Consider the following 18,090-nt stretch of genomic DNA (forward strand, 5'->3'; position numbering starts at 1 on the left):
TTTAGGTTTGGTTAATTAATAATTTTTACTCACCACCATGGGTGGTTTCAAATTTGGTGCAATCCCATGGCAGCCGGTTGTACGCACCGGATTGACCCGATGGATCCCTCATCGGAAAGGGCTGCCGCCTCAGTGTACGTGTTCGTCTTTTTTCGTCATGGGAGAGGCACATCCCGGAGTGCCTTCTCCGCACGCTTCTGGTCCGTGCCGGGATTAAAAAGAACCCCGGACCCTGGTTCTGTTCGGTTTGCCAGAACCGCCTTCATCATCGTTTCATATGCGGACGATTGTAAGATCATGGCATCAGGCCCCCCACCCATTGATGACATCTGCGATAGGTTGAACGCCTACCTCAACGAGCTTGCCTCATATTTCGCTGCCACCAAATCTTCAGCCACACTGTTCACTACAAATACGCGTGAGGTGAATACTGAGCTGACTGCGATGGTCGATGGAGAAATGATTCCGACCATCAAATGTCCCAAAATACTTGGCGTCACATTTGACAGCTCTTACACTTTCTCCCCACATGCTGTGGCATGCAATCTGCAATAAAGTCAAAAGTAGAAACAAGGTCCTCAAGTCACTCGCTGGCAGCACTTGGGGTGCAGACAAAGAAACCTTGTTGACCACGTACAAAGCAATTGGCCGGTCTGTGGTAAGTTATGCAGCGCCAGTGTGGTCTCGTCAACTTTGTGAAACGCAGTGGAATAATATTAAGATCTGTCAGAATGCCGCCCTCCGAACTGCGACGGGCTGTCTCCTCAGTTCTCATGTGGACCACCTCCATCAGGAGACAAAGATCCTACCAATGCGAAGACATAACTACGTGCTGTCTAAGCAATACCTTTTGGGCTTTTATCGCAGAAACCATCCAAATCATCATCTTGTGGATAGATACCCACCGCCCAGAAGCCTTAAGGTAGATCTACACGATCTAGAGCGTGAGGTTCAGCGCTACAAGAGAGAACCTCTAGATCAAGCGGCATATCAAGCGGGTCTGAACAACATTCATGCAGACACGGTAGCAGACGCGGTAATTGGCTACCGGGTGAATGTAGTCCTTGGAGAACGACCGCCACCCATTGTACCTGAAGAAATCGACCTCCCCCGGCAAACCAGAGTGGTTCTGGCTCAATTACGTTCCGGCAGATGCAGCCGCCTCAAATCCCACAGAGCTAGGATTGATGCCGACGTGCAAGATGTATGTCCCGATTGTAACCAGGGACCGCACGATACACGTCACCTGTTTAACTGCCCGGCCAGACCCACTCGACTCAGACCCAGATCGCTGTGGACGCACCCCATCTTAGTCGCAGAGTTCCTGGGTCTTGACACTCAACAGAATCAAGCAGACGAATGATAGAACACAATAAACTGCTACAACAACAACAGCAACAAATTTGGTGAATTTGCCAACGATTCGCATCAAAGGCAAAGATTTCAACATAAGTTGTTGTTGTAACCACATTTTCATGTGGTCAAGCTCCTGTAGGTCAGCAAGCTCCTTTCGATCCAAAGAACCCATCACCGCGAGAACAGGGTGGCCATTGGTTATTTAAAGGCGCCATTAACTCGTCTTGTAACCACATTTTCATGTGGAGGTTGCGATCCTCGTCAAGCTCCTGTGGGTGAGCAAGCTCCTTCCGGTCCAAAGAACCGATCACCGCGAGAACAGGGTGGCCATTGGTTATTTAAAGGCGCCATTAACTCGTCATGTCGTAGCGAGCATCATAGGCACTCAGTATTTGTGCAAGAGCCGGTGCCGCCCGGCCTCTCACTGAGACTCTCCGCTCGATACCGCTAATTGTCCGCGACTGCTGTTGCAGCTACTCCTTATGCAGCATTCCACTATCCGCAACCAATGGATGCGCCCGATAGCTCGCAGCTAAGCTTCTCATGACAGCAAAGAACACCATACAGAACGCACCTCACTGTTCGGAGCTCACAGCCGTTGCAGCTACTCCGTATGAAGCATTCTATTATCCGCAACCAGTGGACGCGCCCGATAGCTCGCAGCTAAGCTTCTTATGACGGCAAAGAACACCACACAGAACGCACCTCACTGTTCGGAACTGGGAAAAATGTGTGTATTTTGGTTTAGTTTACAATTTTGGTCGGCAGGGAAGAATTTGGTAGGTTTTTCAAAAAATTTTGGTCGAAATTTTTTTTTTTAGTGCCAACGCTGGTTCCGTAGGAGAAATGGAAAGAGAGATGTGAGATGGTCGGAAATCAGGATGATGTCTGGAAATTCTGCTAAAAATATCAAACATTAAAGTGATGGCTTTGGTACATGCACATCTATCTTCCTGCAGAGACAAGGAACGAAATCGGATAACAGAAACAGAAAGTGCACTCAAGATATTGAAAATCACATTTTCCTCAGTCGTTGGTATTCTATTCGATAGTGACGGCGACGAGGATTTCGCAGAAGCAATCTCGGATGATGGTTGTTGTTGTAGCCACATTTTTTTTTTTTTCATTTTTTCATTTATTAACCAAATATGTAATATAAAGCCAATAAGGCCCATAAAATAATTACATACAAACATTTCAGTAACCTGAGTATAACAGATAATTAAATTCATTTCTTAACATAATGAGGTACTTTATTATATTTACCTAATATTTGGCTCCCCAGCCATTAAAAATAAAGAATATAAAAGAAATCCAAATGGAAGAGAGCGATAAATAGAAAGTGGTCCAACAAAGTGCACAAGAATTAAAAAAAAGCGCAGCTATATTTAAAAATAGTGCAGCTTTGAAAATCCGATGTAAGAATAGAACAAGGAGAAAAAAATTAACCATCAGCAAAAGAGTTATAAAAATCAAAAAGTTTTAAACGGAAAACGTTGTTGGAATGGGAAAAGATGCGTAATTCATGAGGCAGTCGGTTCCAGCATCTTGCTACTCTAACAGCATATGATCTCGCATATATGTTTCTTCTAATTCTAGGAATAAATAATTGCGGGTTTCTAGTAGACCGAGAGAATACAAAAATCCTCCTTAGAGGAACAGGTCTAATATTAGCAAAAGCGTTATGAAAAAGTAGTAAATTCCTACACTCAACAAACCTTTTAAATGAGCAATTAAGAAAACGTTTTACGAAGCAAGATATACGATCTCGTCTTCGGACATTGTAGACAAACCGCACAACGGAATTTACAATTCGCCTCAATTTTGTAAAGTTAGCCTGAATAGTACCTGAAAAAACCTCCAAACCGTAAAGTATCTGAGACATTAACAGAGAATAAGCCAGAAGCTTTCTCACCTTGAAAGGTAGGTAAACAATAGAAGAATACATTTTACGAAGGCAAGACCAAACCTTCCCTGACAAGGCATCAATATGGTACCTAAAAGATAACTCAGTGTCAACAATAACACCCAAACATCTATGTCGGTCGACAAACTCAATCTCCGAATTTCCAACAAAAATGTTAAGAGAAGTGGTAGTAAAGTTTCCAAACATTAGAGCCTTGGATTTAGAGGGATTAATCCTTAAAGCATTGGCAGAAGCCCAGTTAACAACCCTGCCCAAAACCGAATTTATATCATTCTCAAGAATATCAGGTGTTGTAGAACTGCCATTAAAAAGCAAGAAAATGTCATCAGCAAACATAAACGCCTCACAACTCCTACAAGAAGTAACACGATGCAAATCATTCACGTAAAGTATAAATAAAAGTGGACCCAAGATGGAACCTTGTGGTACACCAGAATGAAGAGAAAGCATGCTTGAGTTTGCACCGCTCAGAACCACAAACTGAGATCTGTTACTTAAGTAAGAAAGTATCAGTTTGCAGGCAGATGTAGAAAAATTGAAAAAATCACGCAATTTAGTAAGTAATCGAACAAAATTAATAGAATTGAAGGCTTTTGACAAGTCAAGAGAAACCATCACACTGCGTTTTCCGTTATTGGCATTCACTCGGATGGAATCAGTTAGCTTAAGCAGCAAATGAGTGGTGTTGAGTCCTTGGCGAAAGGCATATTGCATATCGTGTATTCGAAGCTGCGATGATTGTAATATTTGATTCTTCATTATGTGTTCAACAATCTTAGACATTGCAGGAAGTATGGAGATAGGCCGTAAATCATCAACCCTTCTAACATGCTTCGCTTTGGGAATCGGTATAACCCTGGCAATCTTCCAAGCCAAGGGAAAAGAAGAAGACATCAGAATAAAATTAACCAGATCCAAAATAACATCGGAAACATAAGGAAAGACGGTCTTGATAAAACGCATTGGAATACCATCCACACCAACTGACCCAGACTTCACCCTACTTATAGCTTCAATAATTTCAAACTCATTCACACAACAAAACGAAAAGGAAGAGTCAGTCTCTCCTTCACATGAGAATTGAGACCCATCATCGTGCGTTCCACCACCTTCAACAAAAAACTCATTAACTTCGTTCGCATCAAAATCATCATTGAAGTTATCATCACCAACATATCCAGAACGTTTGAGAACTTTCCACATACCAGTTGCATCAAGCCCCCAAAAAAGTTTAGAAAAATGGTTGCGTCTTATCCGACGAATAACAGACTTCGCCTTGTTCCTATACTTGCAATACGTTTTCCACTTCTCATCTGATCTACAAGATAGAAATGCAGAATAAGACAAATCCCTTAAAGATCTAGCAAGAACAATCTCTCTAGACTCCATCCACTTGTCATTACAATCACGTAACTTTCTCTTGACTGTAGGAACAAAAGAGAACAAACTATTTAGGAGAGAGGAAACCAGTGCGCATTTAGTATCAACATCCCTGGCGTTGAAGACAGCATAACGGTCGAAATCTTCTAAAGAGGCAAACAAACCAACCCAATCAATATTTTTGTAGTCACGAAACTCAAAAAACTCAGGTGGCTGCTGAAAACTATAATGAAGAGATGCAAATATAAGAGAATGGAGGTGGCGATCCTCGTCAAGCTCCTGTAGGTGAGCAAGCTCGTTACTCGTCTTGTCATATCGAGCATCATAGGTACTCAATATTTATGCAAGAGCCGGTGCCACCCGACCTCTCACTCCCCGCTAATTGTTCGCGATTGCCGTTGCAGCTACTCCTTATGGAGCATTCCACTATCCGCAACCAGTAGACGCGCCCGATAGCACGCAGCTAAGCTTCACGTGGCAGCAAAGAACACCGCACAGATCGGACTTCAAAGTTCCCGCTTGTATGGTGCACACAGCTCCCGCGCCAGGTCAACATTAGTTTTATCTTTATCCCTGCACCAAACGAAGGTAAGTAAGTAAAACGACAGCTGTTGCATAAGAGGGTCTTGTAAATGACGACTCCTGGCAGCCGTCATTTCACTGAGACCGGACAAGCTTCTGATAGTTCTAACCATTGACCGACCATCTATGTTCAAGTTGTAGTCAGGGACCAGATTCCTCCGGCACAGTGGTCTCCTAGCCGAATAACAACAGTCGCAGGGTTCCTAGGTCTGGACAGAACCAAGCAGACGAAGGGACGATACTCAACACACTGCTATGTCAGGAGGAGTATCTGGATGTTTAAGGACACAATCCGACAACACATCATCGGTTCATTCCAAACCTCCTTACACAAAACTGGTTTGCATGATATTCATCATGTTACTGTGACCTATGCGACTTCATCATTTCAGCCGAATAAAGTCCTTGATGGACGGCCGTCACCCACTGCTGATGATGTGAAAGATCTATCTAGAAAAATCGGGGCCATTATGGCTGAATTAAGATCCCGGTGATGTAGCAAACTACATCAAACTCATATCGCTCAAGGTTATACGGCTTGCATGCAACACAGGACCCTATGACACCAATCACCTATTTACATGCCCGGAGATAATAACTTATGAGACTGCACCGAACCAACCTAGGCAATATGGGTATCAAATGAAAGGTATTGTCGAGTAGATTACGAATATGCTAAAACATGCAGAAAAATTGACCTGGGAAGTACCTACAGGGTCTTAAGAATTTTGCACCTTGTTAACATAAGTTTCAAATGAAAGGTTCTTTAAATTCGACTTCCAGGGGTCAAAATTAGAGGGGTTGCCGCTGGGTTTTATTTTAGTCATATCCAATGCAAGTCAAATATACTGTACCGAACAGTGGTACTGGATATTTATCGATATTATTCGATAACAAATAAAAAACAATTAATCGTCTCGGGACGGGATGAAAGTGAGCAGCACACGTGTTCCAATCTGTTCATCTGGGTTCATCAGCAGTTTGGGAATGCTTCATACGAAGTAGCTGAAAGTAGTAGTAGGAGTAGTGTCAAGCGGATAGTCTCATTGAGAGGCCCGCCGGCATAGGCAGGGTTACCGTTGAGATTTTTTGAAAAGGGTCAAAAAGGGTATTCGATTGAAAGAGGGTAACCAATGGGGTATTATTTAAGCTTTTTTGGTTTAATATTTTTTTTTTACCCATCTTTATTGAATTTGGGGGTCATCGTAGCTCAGACGCTGAACGCCTGGGATCAAATCCCGGCGAGAATAAGACTGTTAACATATTGGGTTGCCCAAAAAGTAATTGCGGATTTTTTAAAAGAAAGTAAATGCATTTTTAATAAAACTTAGAATGAACTTTAATCAAATATACTTTTTTACACTTTTTTTTAAAGCAAGCTAAAAGTAACAGCTGATAATTGACAGAAGAAAGAATGCAATTACAGAGTCACAAGCTGTGAAAAAATTTGTCAACGCCGACTATATGAAAAATCCGCAATTACTTTTTGGGCAACCCAATATATCGCTTGGCTAACAGTTAAACAATTTAAATGCCTTTATCTGAATCCCACATCACCTGCTGTTTTCAGCTGTTCGCGTCAGACAACCTTTATTAATCCATCTTGGGAACAAGCTTGCTCAAAATGGATTGAAATAACAGGAAATTTTTATGCTCTCAAAATTATGCAGCAATGTAGGTGTCGTTAATTATTTATTCTATTTACAGCAAAAAGGAAATAAAGAAAAATACACATATTAATAGCTACGACTGCCTAAACCCTATATACGTACATTACGCCATAGTTTCCTTCACCCGAAAGGAAATACAAACGATGCAAACTGTATGCCATTTAGAGCAGAATTCTGCTTGCGGCATGTGCTTAGATAATTCTCATTTATCTATATTCACAAGCGCCACCAACCAGTCTATGTGCGAAGTTCAAATTCCTTATCTATACATAATTTATTTATGAAGCTTGCTCACTCATAGAGCAAATCAAGGATCGCTACCTCCAAATACAAATGTGGCTACAACAACAACAAATATTTCAGTGATTTAATAATCGATTATTCGAACTTTTTAGCCGCTATAAGTCTACCTTGAATTATTTATTAAAAAAAGTAGAATAATCGATTGTTCGAATAACGGATTAATTGAATAACCGTTTAGTCAAAAATCAACTTTGATATCTCTAAAACAGCTGATACATGGAAAAATAACAAATGATGATAATTAAATAATAAAAAAATAATCCCATAATCAATAATAAACATTATTTGTGAATGAAAATGCTGAGAAGGGCATTTAAAACTGAGTTTCTGTGGAGTCGCTCATATACTTCCAAGGCCAAAAGGCAACTGCTCAAACAAGATGAAACGAAAATCAAAGGTAAAATTTTTCAAAGTGCTATGTATAAAAAGTGGAAATTATGAAGTTCTAACATTTCAGTTGTCGAGTCAAAACCTTCAGATCCCCATAAGCATCGAGTATACTGTTGGGGTTATCAGGAAACAGGAGCACTTGGCACTTTAACTAACATAAAGAAAGCACAGGAACGTTATACTGATATGGTTCACCATCCTACCCGTATGCAATTTTCTGTTAACAATGACATACGCGACATAACTGCCGGTTACGGATTTTCTGCGTTTGCAGTAAATCGTTCCGATGGAGAAACGTTGTTTGGTTCAGGCTTAAACACAGATTCGCAACTGGGGCTTCAGATGAGGGGTCATCCAAAAGATCCACAAAACCTAGACATCATAATATATCCAACGCCCATTAAATTACCACGAATAGAGGGAGAGACCGATGAAGATATGATGGTGAAGTGTATGTCGGCTGGAAGGGCCCATCTGGTTGTAGTCACAAACAATGGAACCATTTTTACTATGGGCAATAATTCATATGGACAATGCTGCAGGGACATTATCGAAGATGAACAATACAAAGGCAGTACATTGATCCATCGATTATCGGGGAAAGATATTTGCGGTGAAGAGGATAACATTGTGGATGTAATATGTGGACAGGATCACACCATGTTCTTAACCAAATTGGGACATGTGTATACTTGCGGTTGGGGAGCAGATGGACAAACGGGTCAGGGTCATTTTATGACAAATGGCCATATTGCACAAGCCCTGGGCGATATTTCAAAAGAACGTATTATAAAATTATCATGTGCTTCTGATTGCGTTCTGGCGCTGAATGACAAAGGCGAAGTTTTCGGTTGGGGTAATTCTGAATATGGTCAATTGGATGATGCGGAAAATGCCGACAGCCAAATAAATTCCCCTCGACACCTTAAATTAACTAAAGGTATTGGCAAATTAAAGGATATAGCATCTGGTGGTTCCTTTTGCATGGTTCTAAACGAGGAAGGCTTAGTATACACCTGGGGATATGGAATTTTAGGCTTTGGGCCCTATGTTGAACAATCATCTAAACCTCAACATTTACTACCTGCATTGTTTGGACGAAATGACTTTAGTGACAAAGCCTACGTTATATCCATAGGCTGTGGTGTTTTTCATATGGGTGCGATTAATTCGGATGGAGATTTATTTATGTGGGGAAAAAATCGATGTGGTCATTTAGGTTTGGGTCACAAACAAGATCAGTTTTTTCCTTTGAAAACAGCTGTTAACGGAAAGGTAACCAAAGTAGCATATGGTGTTGATCACACTCTCGCCTTGTGCAAGCCTTTTATATAAAAGTAGATCTCAGCTTATCATAAATTGTGCTTTAATGTATGGGTTTAAGTATGTTTGAAATAATCTTTTAAGTATTGAAGCTTTTATAAAATGGGGGCATCATAAAACCATTGTGTGGGGCCATGAAGACTCCAATAAGTCTAAGCCTGAATGCCACATAACTCCAAATGAACTAGGTACTAGGATTAAGACCAAAATTTTAATATGTAAATTATTATTCTGATTCTATGGCGGAGATAAATAGTTCCAACTTAAGATACAAATTTGTAAAAAAGATAATTTAAATCCTGTAAAAATAAAATACAAAAAATATACTCCCAAATCAAACTTGTCCAATATGAACAAGCTGAGTATTCTACAAATAGTGCTATGCGTTCGTAGGTCGAAAGAATTTTATCCTTAAAAATTAATATTCGACTTCTTTTTTATTTTTATTTTAATTTTTTTTTTGTTAATTTATCAGTGTGGAACAATCCCATGGCAGCCAATCCAAGGAAAACATCAACGCCCTTTACCAATTTATTAACTTCAAAAATAAGCCCACAAATACTCCAAAAGTTGATCACTTTACAATGCTTAATTTGGCTTTGAACATACAGCGGGATGCTTCTCCCATATCATTAAGTGATGTTCGATAAAAGTTTAAGCTCAATCAAATGGAACCTCCTCCGAACGGAGTGCCGCAGTGCAACACCTCTTTGTGGAGAAGTTTTGGCATGGCTGCCATACTAAATAGTTCAGTACCTCACAAATGTCGCTAGCATTACGAGGGGATAACCACCGTTGACAATTTTTTCTGATGTTCCCGCCAGGATTCAAACTTAGGCGGACATGCTAAACCCTGCGCTACGGTGGCCTCCAATTTAATGAATAAAATAACTGAAATGGTTATCTGAGGTGTAGTTCATGTGTTGGACGCACCTGCTTTATCGGCCTATAACTTGACCCAGACGGAATTACTACGCCCACACAGTCACAACATATAGGTTGGCCTTTAAAATTGACCGAATTGTGCCAAAATATCGTGAGGTTTTTACTCTCAATGAAAATTAATTTTTTTGCAGGGAAATTTTTTAAAGGGTGTGATCATTTTTCAGGGGACTTTGTAGAGATTAGATTAGTTTAGAAGATTTTGTGGCAAAGTTTTGGAAAGATCCCAAATGTAAACATGGCATTTTGGCATGCAGACTCTTGGCAGACAAGAGTCCCATCAATGTGGGAGCTATCAGGTTTTGTAATGTAATACTATGCTAAGCATTGTTGTTGTAGATAATAAGGGAACATGTAATTTATCGCAGTCAGACAAGAAGAGCGCCCTACAAAAGCCGCCGACATTAGTCAGGGGATAGCCAGCCATAAGGAGGGGATAACCACCGCTGAAATTTTTTTTTCTGATGTTCTCGCCCGGATTCGAAACCAGGCGTTCAGCGTCAAAGGCTGACATGCCAACGGCTGCGCTACGCTGTTCTAATTGTGCCATGCCATAAACTCAGCATTCAGTTGCTATGTTACATTTGAATTTATCCAGTGCAAGCCAAATGTTCTGGATAAAATATCATTGCGAATGCAATGACAGATAATAAGAAACAATGATTTGCACTATATAGTACAGTACTAAAATAAAATATAGCAATTTAATTGCGTATTCAAAAAGTAATTCAAATTTTGTTCGATTTCCGATTTCAATTCCACCGATATTCAGAACGTCCGCACAAAAAAGATTTGTCGTGCAAAATGTCCAAATGAACAATCCGTCTCCTCCATTCCACTTTCGGGTAGAACGCTAAGCACAAAGCCGAACTAATTTCAGAAGGCGGCGCGCTGCCGCTAACAATTTTTTGGTTGATTCGCGCTTCCGCTGATTTCTTCGGCACGGGCGGCTTATATTGAGCCGCCAATCCTGGCAAAAACATTGGCTAAGCCAAAGTAACAGCAATAAATGTCATGATTTTACTTTTTTACGTTTTTTAAATGAATGAAAATGTTTTTCTCATTTATCAAAGTCTATAGTACAACATTCTACGTATGAATATAACGTACCGTTTTGTAAAATATTATCCTTTTTCTTGGATGATGGCTACCCTAATGAATAACAATGACAGCAACTTTGGACAGCTGTCAAAAGCAATAAAAATGAATGCGCTCGGCCATACTTTTTCCAGAGTCACAAGCCGTTGAAAAAATTTGTCAACGCCGACTATATGAAAAATCCGCAATTACTTTTGGGCAACCCAATATTATGTTTTCATTGAGATTTTGTAGGGTTTCGAAGAAGTGACTATGAAAAAAAATGTGGTAACCATGTGAAACTGTGAAAAACGAATACAGTACCAGTCTTAATCGTAAAAAAGTGGTTTCAGCAGTGAACAACGAACATATTGGGTTGCCCAAAAAATAATTGCGGATTTTTCATATAGTCGGCGTTGACAATTTTTTTCACAGCTTGTGACTCTGTAATTGCATTCTTTCTTCTGTCAGTTATCAGCTGTTACTTTTAGCTTGCTTTAGAAAAAAAGTGGAAAAAAAGTATATTTGATTAAAGTTCATTCTAAGTTTTATTAAAAATTCATTCACTTTCTTTTAAAAAATCCGCAATTACTTTTTGGGCAAATCAATAGTATCAGTCATAATAAAAAAAAAAAGTAGTACGAGGTATATTTCGATTGATGTCAAAGAAAACTTTAACTGCGCATTTGAATCATCTTTAATTTTATTGCAATATACAAAATTGAACGATAAATCTGCAAAAAATTAAGATTTTGTCCAAGCTGCTGCCACCGACGAAAAGCCTCGGCTTCGTACTCTGGTAGAATTGCTATTCTTCCATCCACATTCGAGTAGGACGGCCATTCCTCCATTCCATCATCTTCTTGGCGAGCGAGTGAGCGAGCGCGACGAACGGGGCGGCCTAATCGGGAAGGCCGTGTAATCCACAAAAGTTTGACAGTGACAGTATATTGGCAAGTTATTCAGTGGCTCTAGAAATTTTTTGGATGCTGACAAACAGTCTAACAGTCTGGTGGAAAGAAATTTGTTGCAAATTTGCGTTGCAAGTATGTTGTTTGTTTGTTGAGATACCACCCCACCCAATAAATATGAATAATTTTCCATCTTGTTTCGTTTAGAATGACTTTGAAGAAAATTAAGTCGGTAATTTATTAATTTGTGGATATATGAATACTCAAACCTCACCTAGAGCTTTCCAAAAATCATAAAAAAAATTGCAGTTCTTCTAAAAAGTGAAAAATAATCGCGACATAGGCAGAAAGTATATGTTGCCTCCGTTGTAAAGGTAAAAAAGTGAGTCAGTAAGAAAAAATCCAATCCTACAAATTCCAAATGAAATTTTCCAAGTGGAAAGGTGAAAAAGTTTAATCAAGTGAAAATAAAGTGAATTGAATAGCGAAACTTGAAAATAAGCTAAAAGCATACTGCTAGAATTGTGCGTTCAAAAAAGAATTATTTCGGCTGCAGTTTTTCCTCGAGGTAGTCGCAACACTAATCAAATATTGTCGTCATCAGTTGCGAGATCTCGCCCAAAACGAAAAAGATATACAATAATTTGAGATTCATAGAAAGTATCATCAATAAGTGGTCGGTGAAATATGCATTGGAACAAGTAATCCGGATCGCAAAGACATTTTTCAAATTGTGGATGGCAGATTTAAGCAATTCATCAGAAAATTTGAGTCCCAAAGCCGTTTTTGTATAGAAATGCATTAAAGGGCTGGGGCTGCTTTTTCCCAAATAAGAAAAAAAAGGAAAACGCATTTTCATCGTTCTTTCGTCTCCGGTAGGTACACACACAAAATATCCATCCAACCACATATATCCATCCAGTCATTTTATCCCCATCTATTCTGTAGTAGTATAAAGTGTCGAAGAGTTCGTCGCGCTCATCTCTATGTTGCTCACAAGTTCGTTCATTTCATGAACACCGCTGCCTGGCGCTGTTGTTGACGTCGTCATCACCATCATTATTATCATCATCATCATCATTGTTGTCGTCTTTGTTGTATTTCTTCCTTGTGCTCCTGCTGTTGTTTTCTCTCAGTATGGCAGCAAATACTACACTACTACTCCCATTTTTATATGTAATATACCAATATATATATATATATTAGGGATTCAAATGTCTCACTTGACTCCCTTGTTGCCTTGCCTTGCGCGCTTTCTCTTACTTCATTCGCGGCGTACATACATATATGTTTTGGTTCTTCCTTTTAATGGTGTGTTATGCATTTCTCTTCGGACAATCGAGTGAGTGAATTTAACAACAACAACAACAACAACAAAAGCAACACCAACAATCACAAAAAGCACCACCCCAAAAACTTCATGTTTACGTGTACCAAACAAATTCACCTTTTTCATATATCCTCTTTGTTTATTCCCATATTCACCATAACATTGATTTAAAACCACCTTTTACCGTTTTCTACTGCTGTGTGCTTTTGTTCTCGCCTCAGTGTTCTTGTTGTCATACAGAGTATTTTTTACTCCTTCGCTGCCCTGCCAATTGAATTCGTGCGTTTCCGTTGGTCCAGTGTGCGCTTTCTCATTCTATTTAAGGGAAGCCGGTATATTTACCGTTACACCGGTTCTATTTCTCATATATGTAGTCGCTACCCCCACATTCGCCACACCACATGTACACACTGACACGCACACGTCAAACGACCTCTTTTTTTATTTACACCCCATTCTGAAAACAACCACTTTTCGCACATTTTTGTTTTTGTTTTTTTTTCTCGCTTTTGGTTGATGTGACGGGGACTACGATTGTGGTTTTTTGTATTTCTGTATGCAAGTTAAACAAATGTTTAGTTAACATTTTATAACTTGTGTTGTATGAGGTAAGGGGTAATCAAAGACTATTTAGTTGCTTAAAATCAAAATTTTAATTAAGTTTTGTTTAAAAAAAATAAAGCAAATTTTTAAGATTTGCTTAAATGTGCTTGTGGGAAATTTTAGAGTAAAAAATTCTAGGTTCTTGGTTCATACTTGTCCAATGACTGCTCTCATTACCCTTACTATAGAAGGGTAATTATAGACGAATTCTATGGATTAAAGTAAAATGTAGCAATATTCTAAATACCTACTTAATGTAAATTCAAACTTATGAACATTTCGGATTTTAAAAGTCAAAAGGAGGGAACATCTTTTACCTGAAAGTGTTACGCTTTGTTTGTTCCTTGTAGACTCAAAACCGGCTGAACCTATTTTCATGCAATTTTCACATATAGTAGAGTTTGGCCCGCCGGTGAAAATGGGGTACTTCATTTTGTGATATCCGCGAGAGGGAGGTATAAAACTTTGGCGTCAAATAACCGTGGGGGACGACCTACCCCAAAACCACCCAAACGGATATTTTTACCGATTGGCACAAAATGGGTATCAAATGAAAGGAATTTAAGAGTAGAGTAAGAACTTGCTACCGATTAGGACAGTAAATAAAAGGCAATTGGAATTGGTAGACTACGAAATTTGGATACAAATTTGGGCCAAGTCCCAGGGGATCCGACCCAACCCAAAAAACCAATTTCCCAACGGACATGTAGGCAGATTGGGACAATAAAGGATTCAAACGAGAGGCACTTGAGTGTGGAAAACGAAATTTATATAAGAATAGGGGTCTTTTCAATGGACATGTATTCCAAACGGGAAAAAAGGGGATTCTAATGAAAGGTATTTAAAAGCTAATTATGAATATAAATTATTTTCAAATTTGCGGCCTCCTTCTGACCTTGTGAACACGTAAAGGCCGAAACAGAATGAGCGTGTTGAAATTTTTTGAGTGTAGCGTTGCAAAAATGCAACTCTGCATGTGGCAGTCATTCGGTTCTGCCACATGTAGAAAGTGTTTTTAGTCGTCAAAGTTAAAAATTATTTAACTTTTTCGTGTTAATTTTTTAGCATTTGTTTGCAGAATTGCATTTTTCAACACGACGCTCCTCAATGCTCGTTCTGTTTTGGCCTTAAGGGTGTATCGCAAAACACCGGGCCAGCTTGTATAATATAAAAACCCCGTTTACACTGCTCTTTAAACCCAGATTTAATGGTTCGATCATCTGTTTTCCCTTTTTTAAAATCAGCTGACGAGAGCCTTAAATCCGGATTTAATGAGCAGTGTAAACGGGGTTAAAGCTATAATGTACAGTCCAAACACATGGCTAAGTAATTGAAGGTTAATTTAACTGTGTAGCCATTAAGAACATTTATGCGATTGGAAATCCTATCAGAACCAAAATCTCTCTCGTCGGAAAAATATCGCAAACGATCGGCTTGTGCGCTCTAATATAGTAACTGCGAAATCTAGGTCTGACATACACGTCTTCTCCCAATCATACCACAGTCCACAATCTTCATGTGATTTCCTTAACACGTATTGCGTTGCCCCGAAGGGATTTGTATTCATCAAGTTCAACTTAACGGATAGCAGTCCCCCGGCAATTTGTCTGACCGTTCATTCCCCTTACGCTGCTCAGAGAAGATGTTAATCTTTTGTCCAAGAGTTTTCGTGAACTTAACGTCCTAGTTGCTATAGCTTATTTTATTACCCTTAAAGATGCTCACAATCGATCCATCCCTGTAGCATGAACTTCCAGATGCAAAACCAGAGTACGGTCAATCCACAGATCGTAAATGGATACTAAATAAACCATCGCCTCTTCTAAGAGGCACCACGTACAAAGATTAGAAATAAACGAAGACAATTAGGAGAAGAGAGAATTTCAACATAACTGTGTAGGAACAATGAATGCGTTTTCAATGGATTGTGCACACTTTTTTGCTTTTAAACTATAAATTATTTTTAAAAAACACTTTTTATCTTACTTGTTAGCTTCTTTCTTGTGTTTTTCTGCTATTTCTATATTCACCCAATTCCATTTGATCCTTTCTTAGATGACTCTTAAGAATGAAACAAAAGAAATCGTCAGATATCTAATCGTTGTTCGTGGTTGCCATTTGTTTTAGAGAGGGAAAATTCATTTATAGGAAATCTTTTGTTTGTCAGCAGTGCTTCTCACTCGAACTCAAGCGTTGTCTCAGGCATTCGATCCGAAACTTCTTCCTTCCATTCCTTTCACGTTTCCTATCGTCGCCTTGATTATACAGCGATAGTATGACCTGCTCCTTGCGTCTTTCCATTCCCCGGTCGCCTTGAGTCTCAAAAGCCGCAGTGACCGCTTCATAATTAATCTGTAATATCGAGCATCATTGGCACTCAGTATTTTTGCAAGAGCCGGTGCCACCGACCTCTCACTGTAACTCTCCACTCGATGCCGCTAATTGTCCGCGACTGCATACAGCTTCTCTCGCAGCTAAGCTTCTCGTGACAGCAATGAACACCACATAGATCCGAACTCAATGTTCCATATATGTTGGGATAGTGCCCAACATATGTGATCCTTCTTAGGCTCACACATGTTCCAGTTCAGTTTCTCGTTTTCCTATGTAGTTGTGCTTGTCGATTATCAAAATCGTTCTACTGAGGAAACGTGGAGCGTCAAATTGACTCACCTTCGTCTACCTTGTGAGAGTAGTTAGAGTTCAGTCTTCTCTGGGTTTACATTCAGACCTCTAAATTTAGCCCAGTCGTATGCAATTCCAAAACCCTTTCTGCATAGCTGATTCGGATCCATGTCCCTTTTTACGTATTAATCGTATAACAACCCCTGCGTAACAAACAGCTTCATATCATATCCAGCTCATCACCCATAAGAGTGGGGATAAAATACCACCTGTGTTGTGCCCTTTAGGTCCTTCTCCCTTATCTTAATGTCATGGGACTCTCAATTTATCCAGACTCCAAGGACCTAGTCTTCAGTCTTCACATTGGTAGGAAAACGATTTTATGAAATGAATGGAACACTAACCAGGTTCGACTCTTTGTCACACTAGTTGTCTTTTTCCAAGTGTATATGTATTGTTTTAGCGATGGAATTCTTTTCTATACACCTACAATTGTTTCCAAAGATTGTTCTATTTTGTGCGCACCAACCGACCTCCACTTCACATAGCAGCATGCCGCTTGCATTTGAGCAATACGCTGGATATCCCACTTTTTATCATGATCTGCACTCTATGCTCCATGTTTTCTTTTGTACTGCATAATTTGACTTGTTGGACTTGGGTATAAATACCAGCCTTGCCTTGTGGAGCTTGGGTATTAACACCAATCTTGCCTACTACCGGGCCTTCGTGTAAGGCATAATGCACGTTTCGAACGGCGTGCCCCAATCCGACAACACTTTGGGGAGAAATTTTTACATGGCATAGTACCTCACAATTTTCGCCAGCATTAGAAGGGAATAACCACCGCTGAAATTTGTTTCTTATGTTCTCGCCAGGATTCGAACCCATGCGTTTATCGTCATAGGCGGACATGGTAACCTCGGCGCTACGTTGGCCTTCACCCCACTATAGTGGGGTTTATTATACATGTGGATTGTACTATACAATTTTCTTCAATTTACTGAAGTCGGCATACATGTTGCAATTACAGTTTAAATCTTTTGTAGTGCAAAGGAAACCTTTTTAACAAGAGCTATTGCTAATAAGTGACCACCTCGATTAGAACAAAGGGCGTGTCTAGCAGGTTTTATAAAATAATTTTTGGATCCCTGCAATTCTTGCACACCATGCTCGCTAGTTGATGATAACTTGATATATTTTTTATTAAAAGTTATAATTATAAAGCAAAAAAATCCATTTTTTAATAAATTGTGCTTATTGCAATTAGGAATATTCTTTTTTTATTTTTGGGTGAAGCCTAGCACTTCAATAAAATTATTGAAAAAAATTTCAATTAATTTGCTGCAAAAAAGTTCTACAGACATACATAAATGGAATTATTAAAAAAGCACATAAAAAACATTCCCATCTGTTGGGCAGAACAAACATATGGCTCAACTGATATGGATATCCAATGTCCTGTCTCCTGCCTTAATGAACAACAGTGTCAACATCATTAGCAATAACAACAAATACAAACATAATGAACTCTTTTACCATACTTTAACATGCTCTCCCTGTTCTCCAAATTCTCTCTCACTCTCTCGCTATATGTGAAAGGTGGTGTATAACTGTATGCACTCAGGAGCGGACAAGTGATTTTGTTTGAATTGCAGATTAAGAATATTT

General features: G+C 39.4%; 2 protein-coding genes across 4 annotated transcripts in view; both read left to right on the plus strand.

Moving 5' to 3' along the window:
* The first annotated feature begins 7,466 nt into the window (after positions 1-7,466).
* On the plus strand, positions 7,467-8,960 carry LOC106091415 (RCC1-like G exchanging factor-like protein). The gene is made up of 2 exons (XM_013257929.2): positions 7,467-7,615; positions 7,676-8,960. Exons 1-2 carry the CDS (start codon positions 7,510-7,512, stop codon positions 8,941-8,943), a joined length of 1,374 nt encoding a protein of 457 aa, XP_013113383.2. The 5' UTR covers positions 7,467-7,509; the 3' UTR covers positions 8,944-8,960.
* Positions 8,961-11,802: 2,842 nt separating this feature from the next.
* Positions 11,803-18,090, plus strand: part of LOC106091420 (cytoplasmic protein NCK1) — a 94,971-nt gene continuing 88,683 nt past the window's right edge. For 2 of the 3 annotated variants that reach the window (XM_013257937.2, XM_013257936.2), the window contains exon 1: positions 11,803-12,736. The gene's annotated coding sequence lies outside the window, so the exon portion shown is untranslated. The remainder of the gene's footprint in view (positions 12,737-18,090) is intronic. The other variant, XM_013257938.2, reaches the window with a different exon arrangement.

The sequence above is a fragment of the Stomoxys calcitrans genome, chromosome 3, assembly GCF_963082655.1.
Source record: "Stomoxys calcitrans chromosome 3, idStoCalc2.1, whole genome shotgun sequence".
Lineage (NCBI taxonomy): Eukaryota > Metazoa > Arthropoda > Insecta > Diptera > Muscidae > Stomoxys > Stomoxys calcitrans.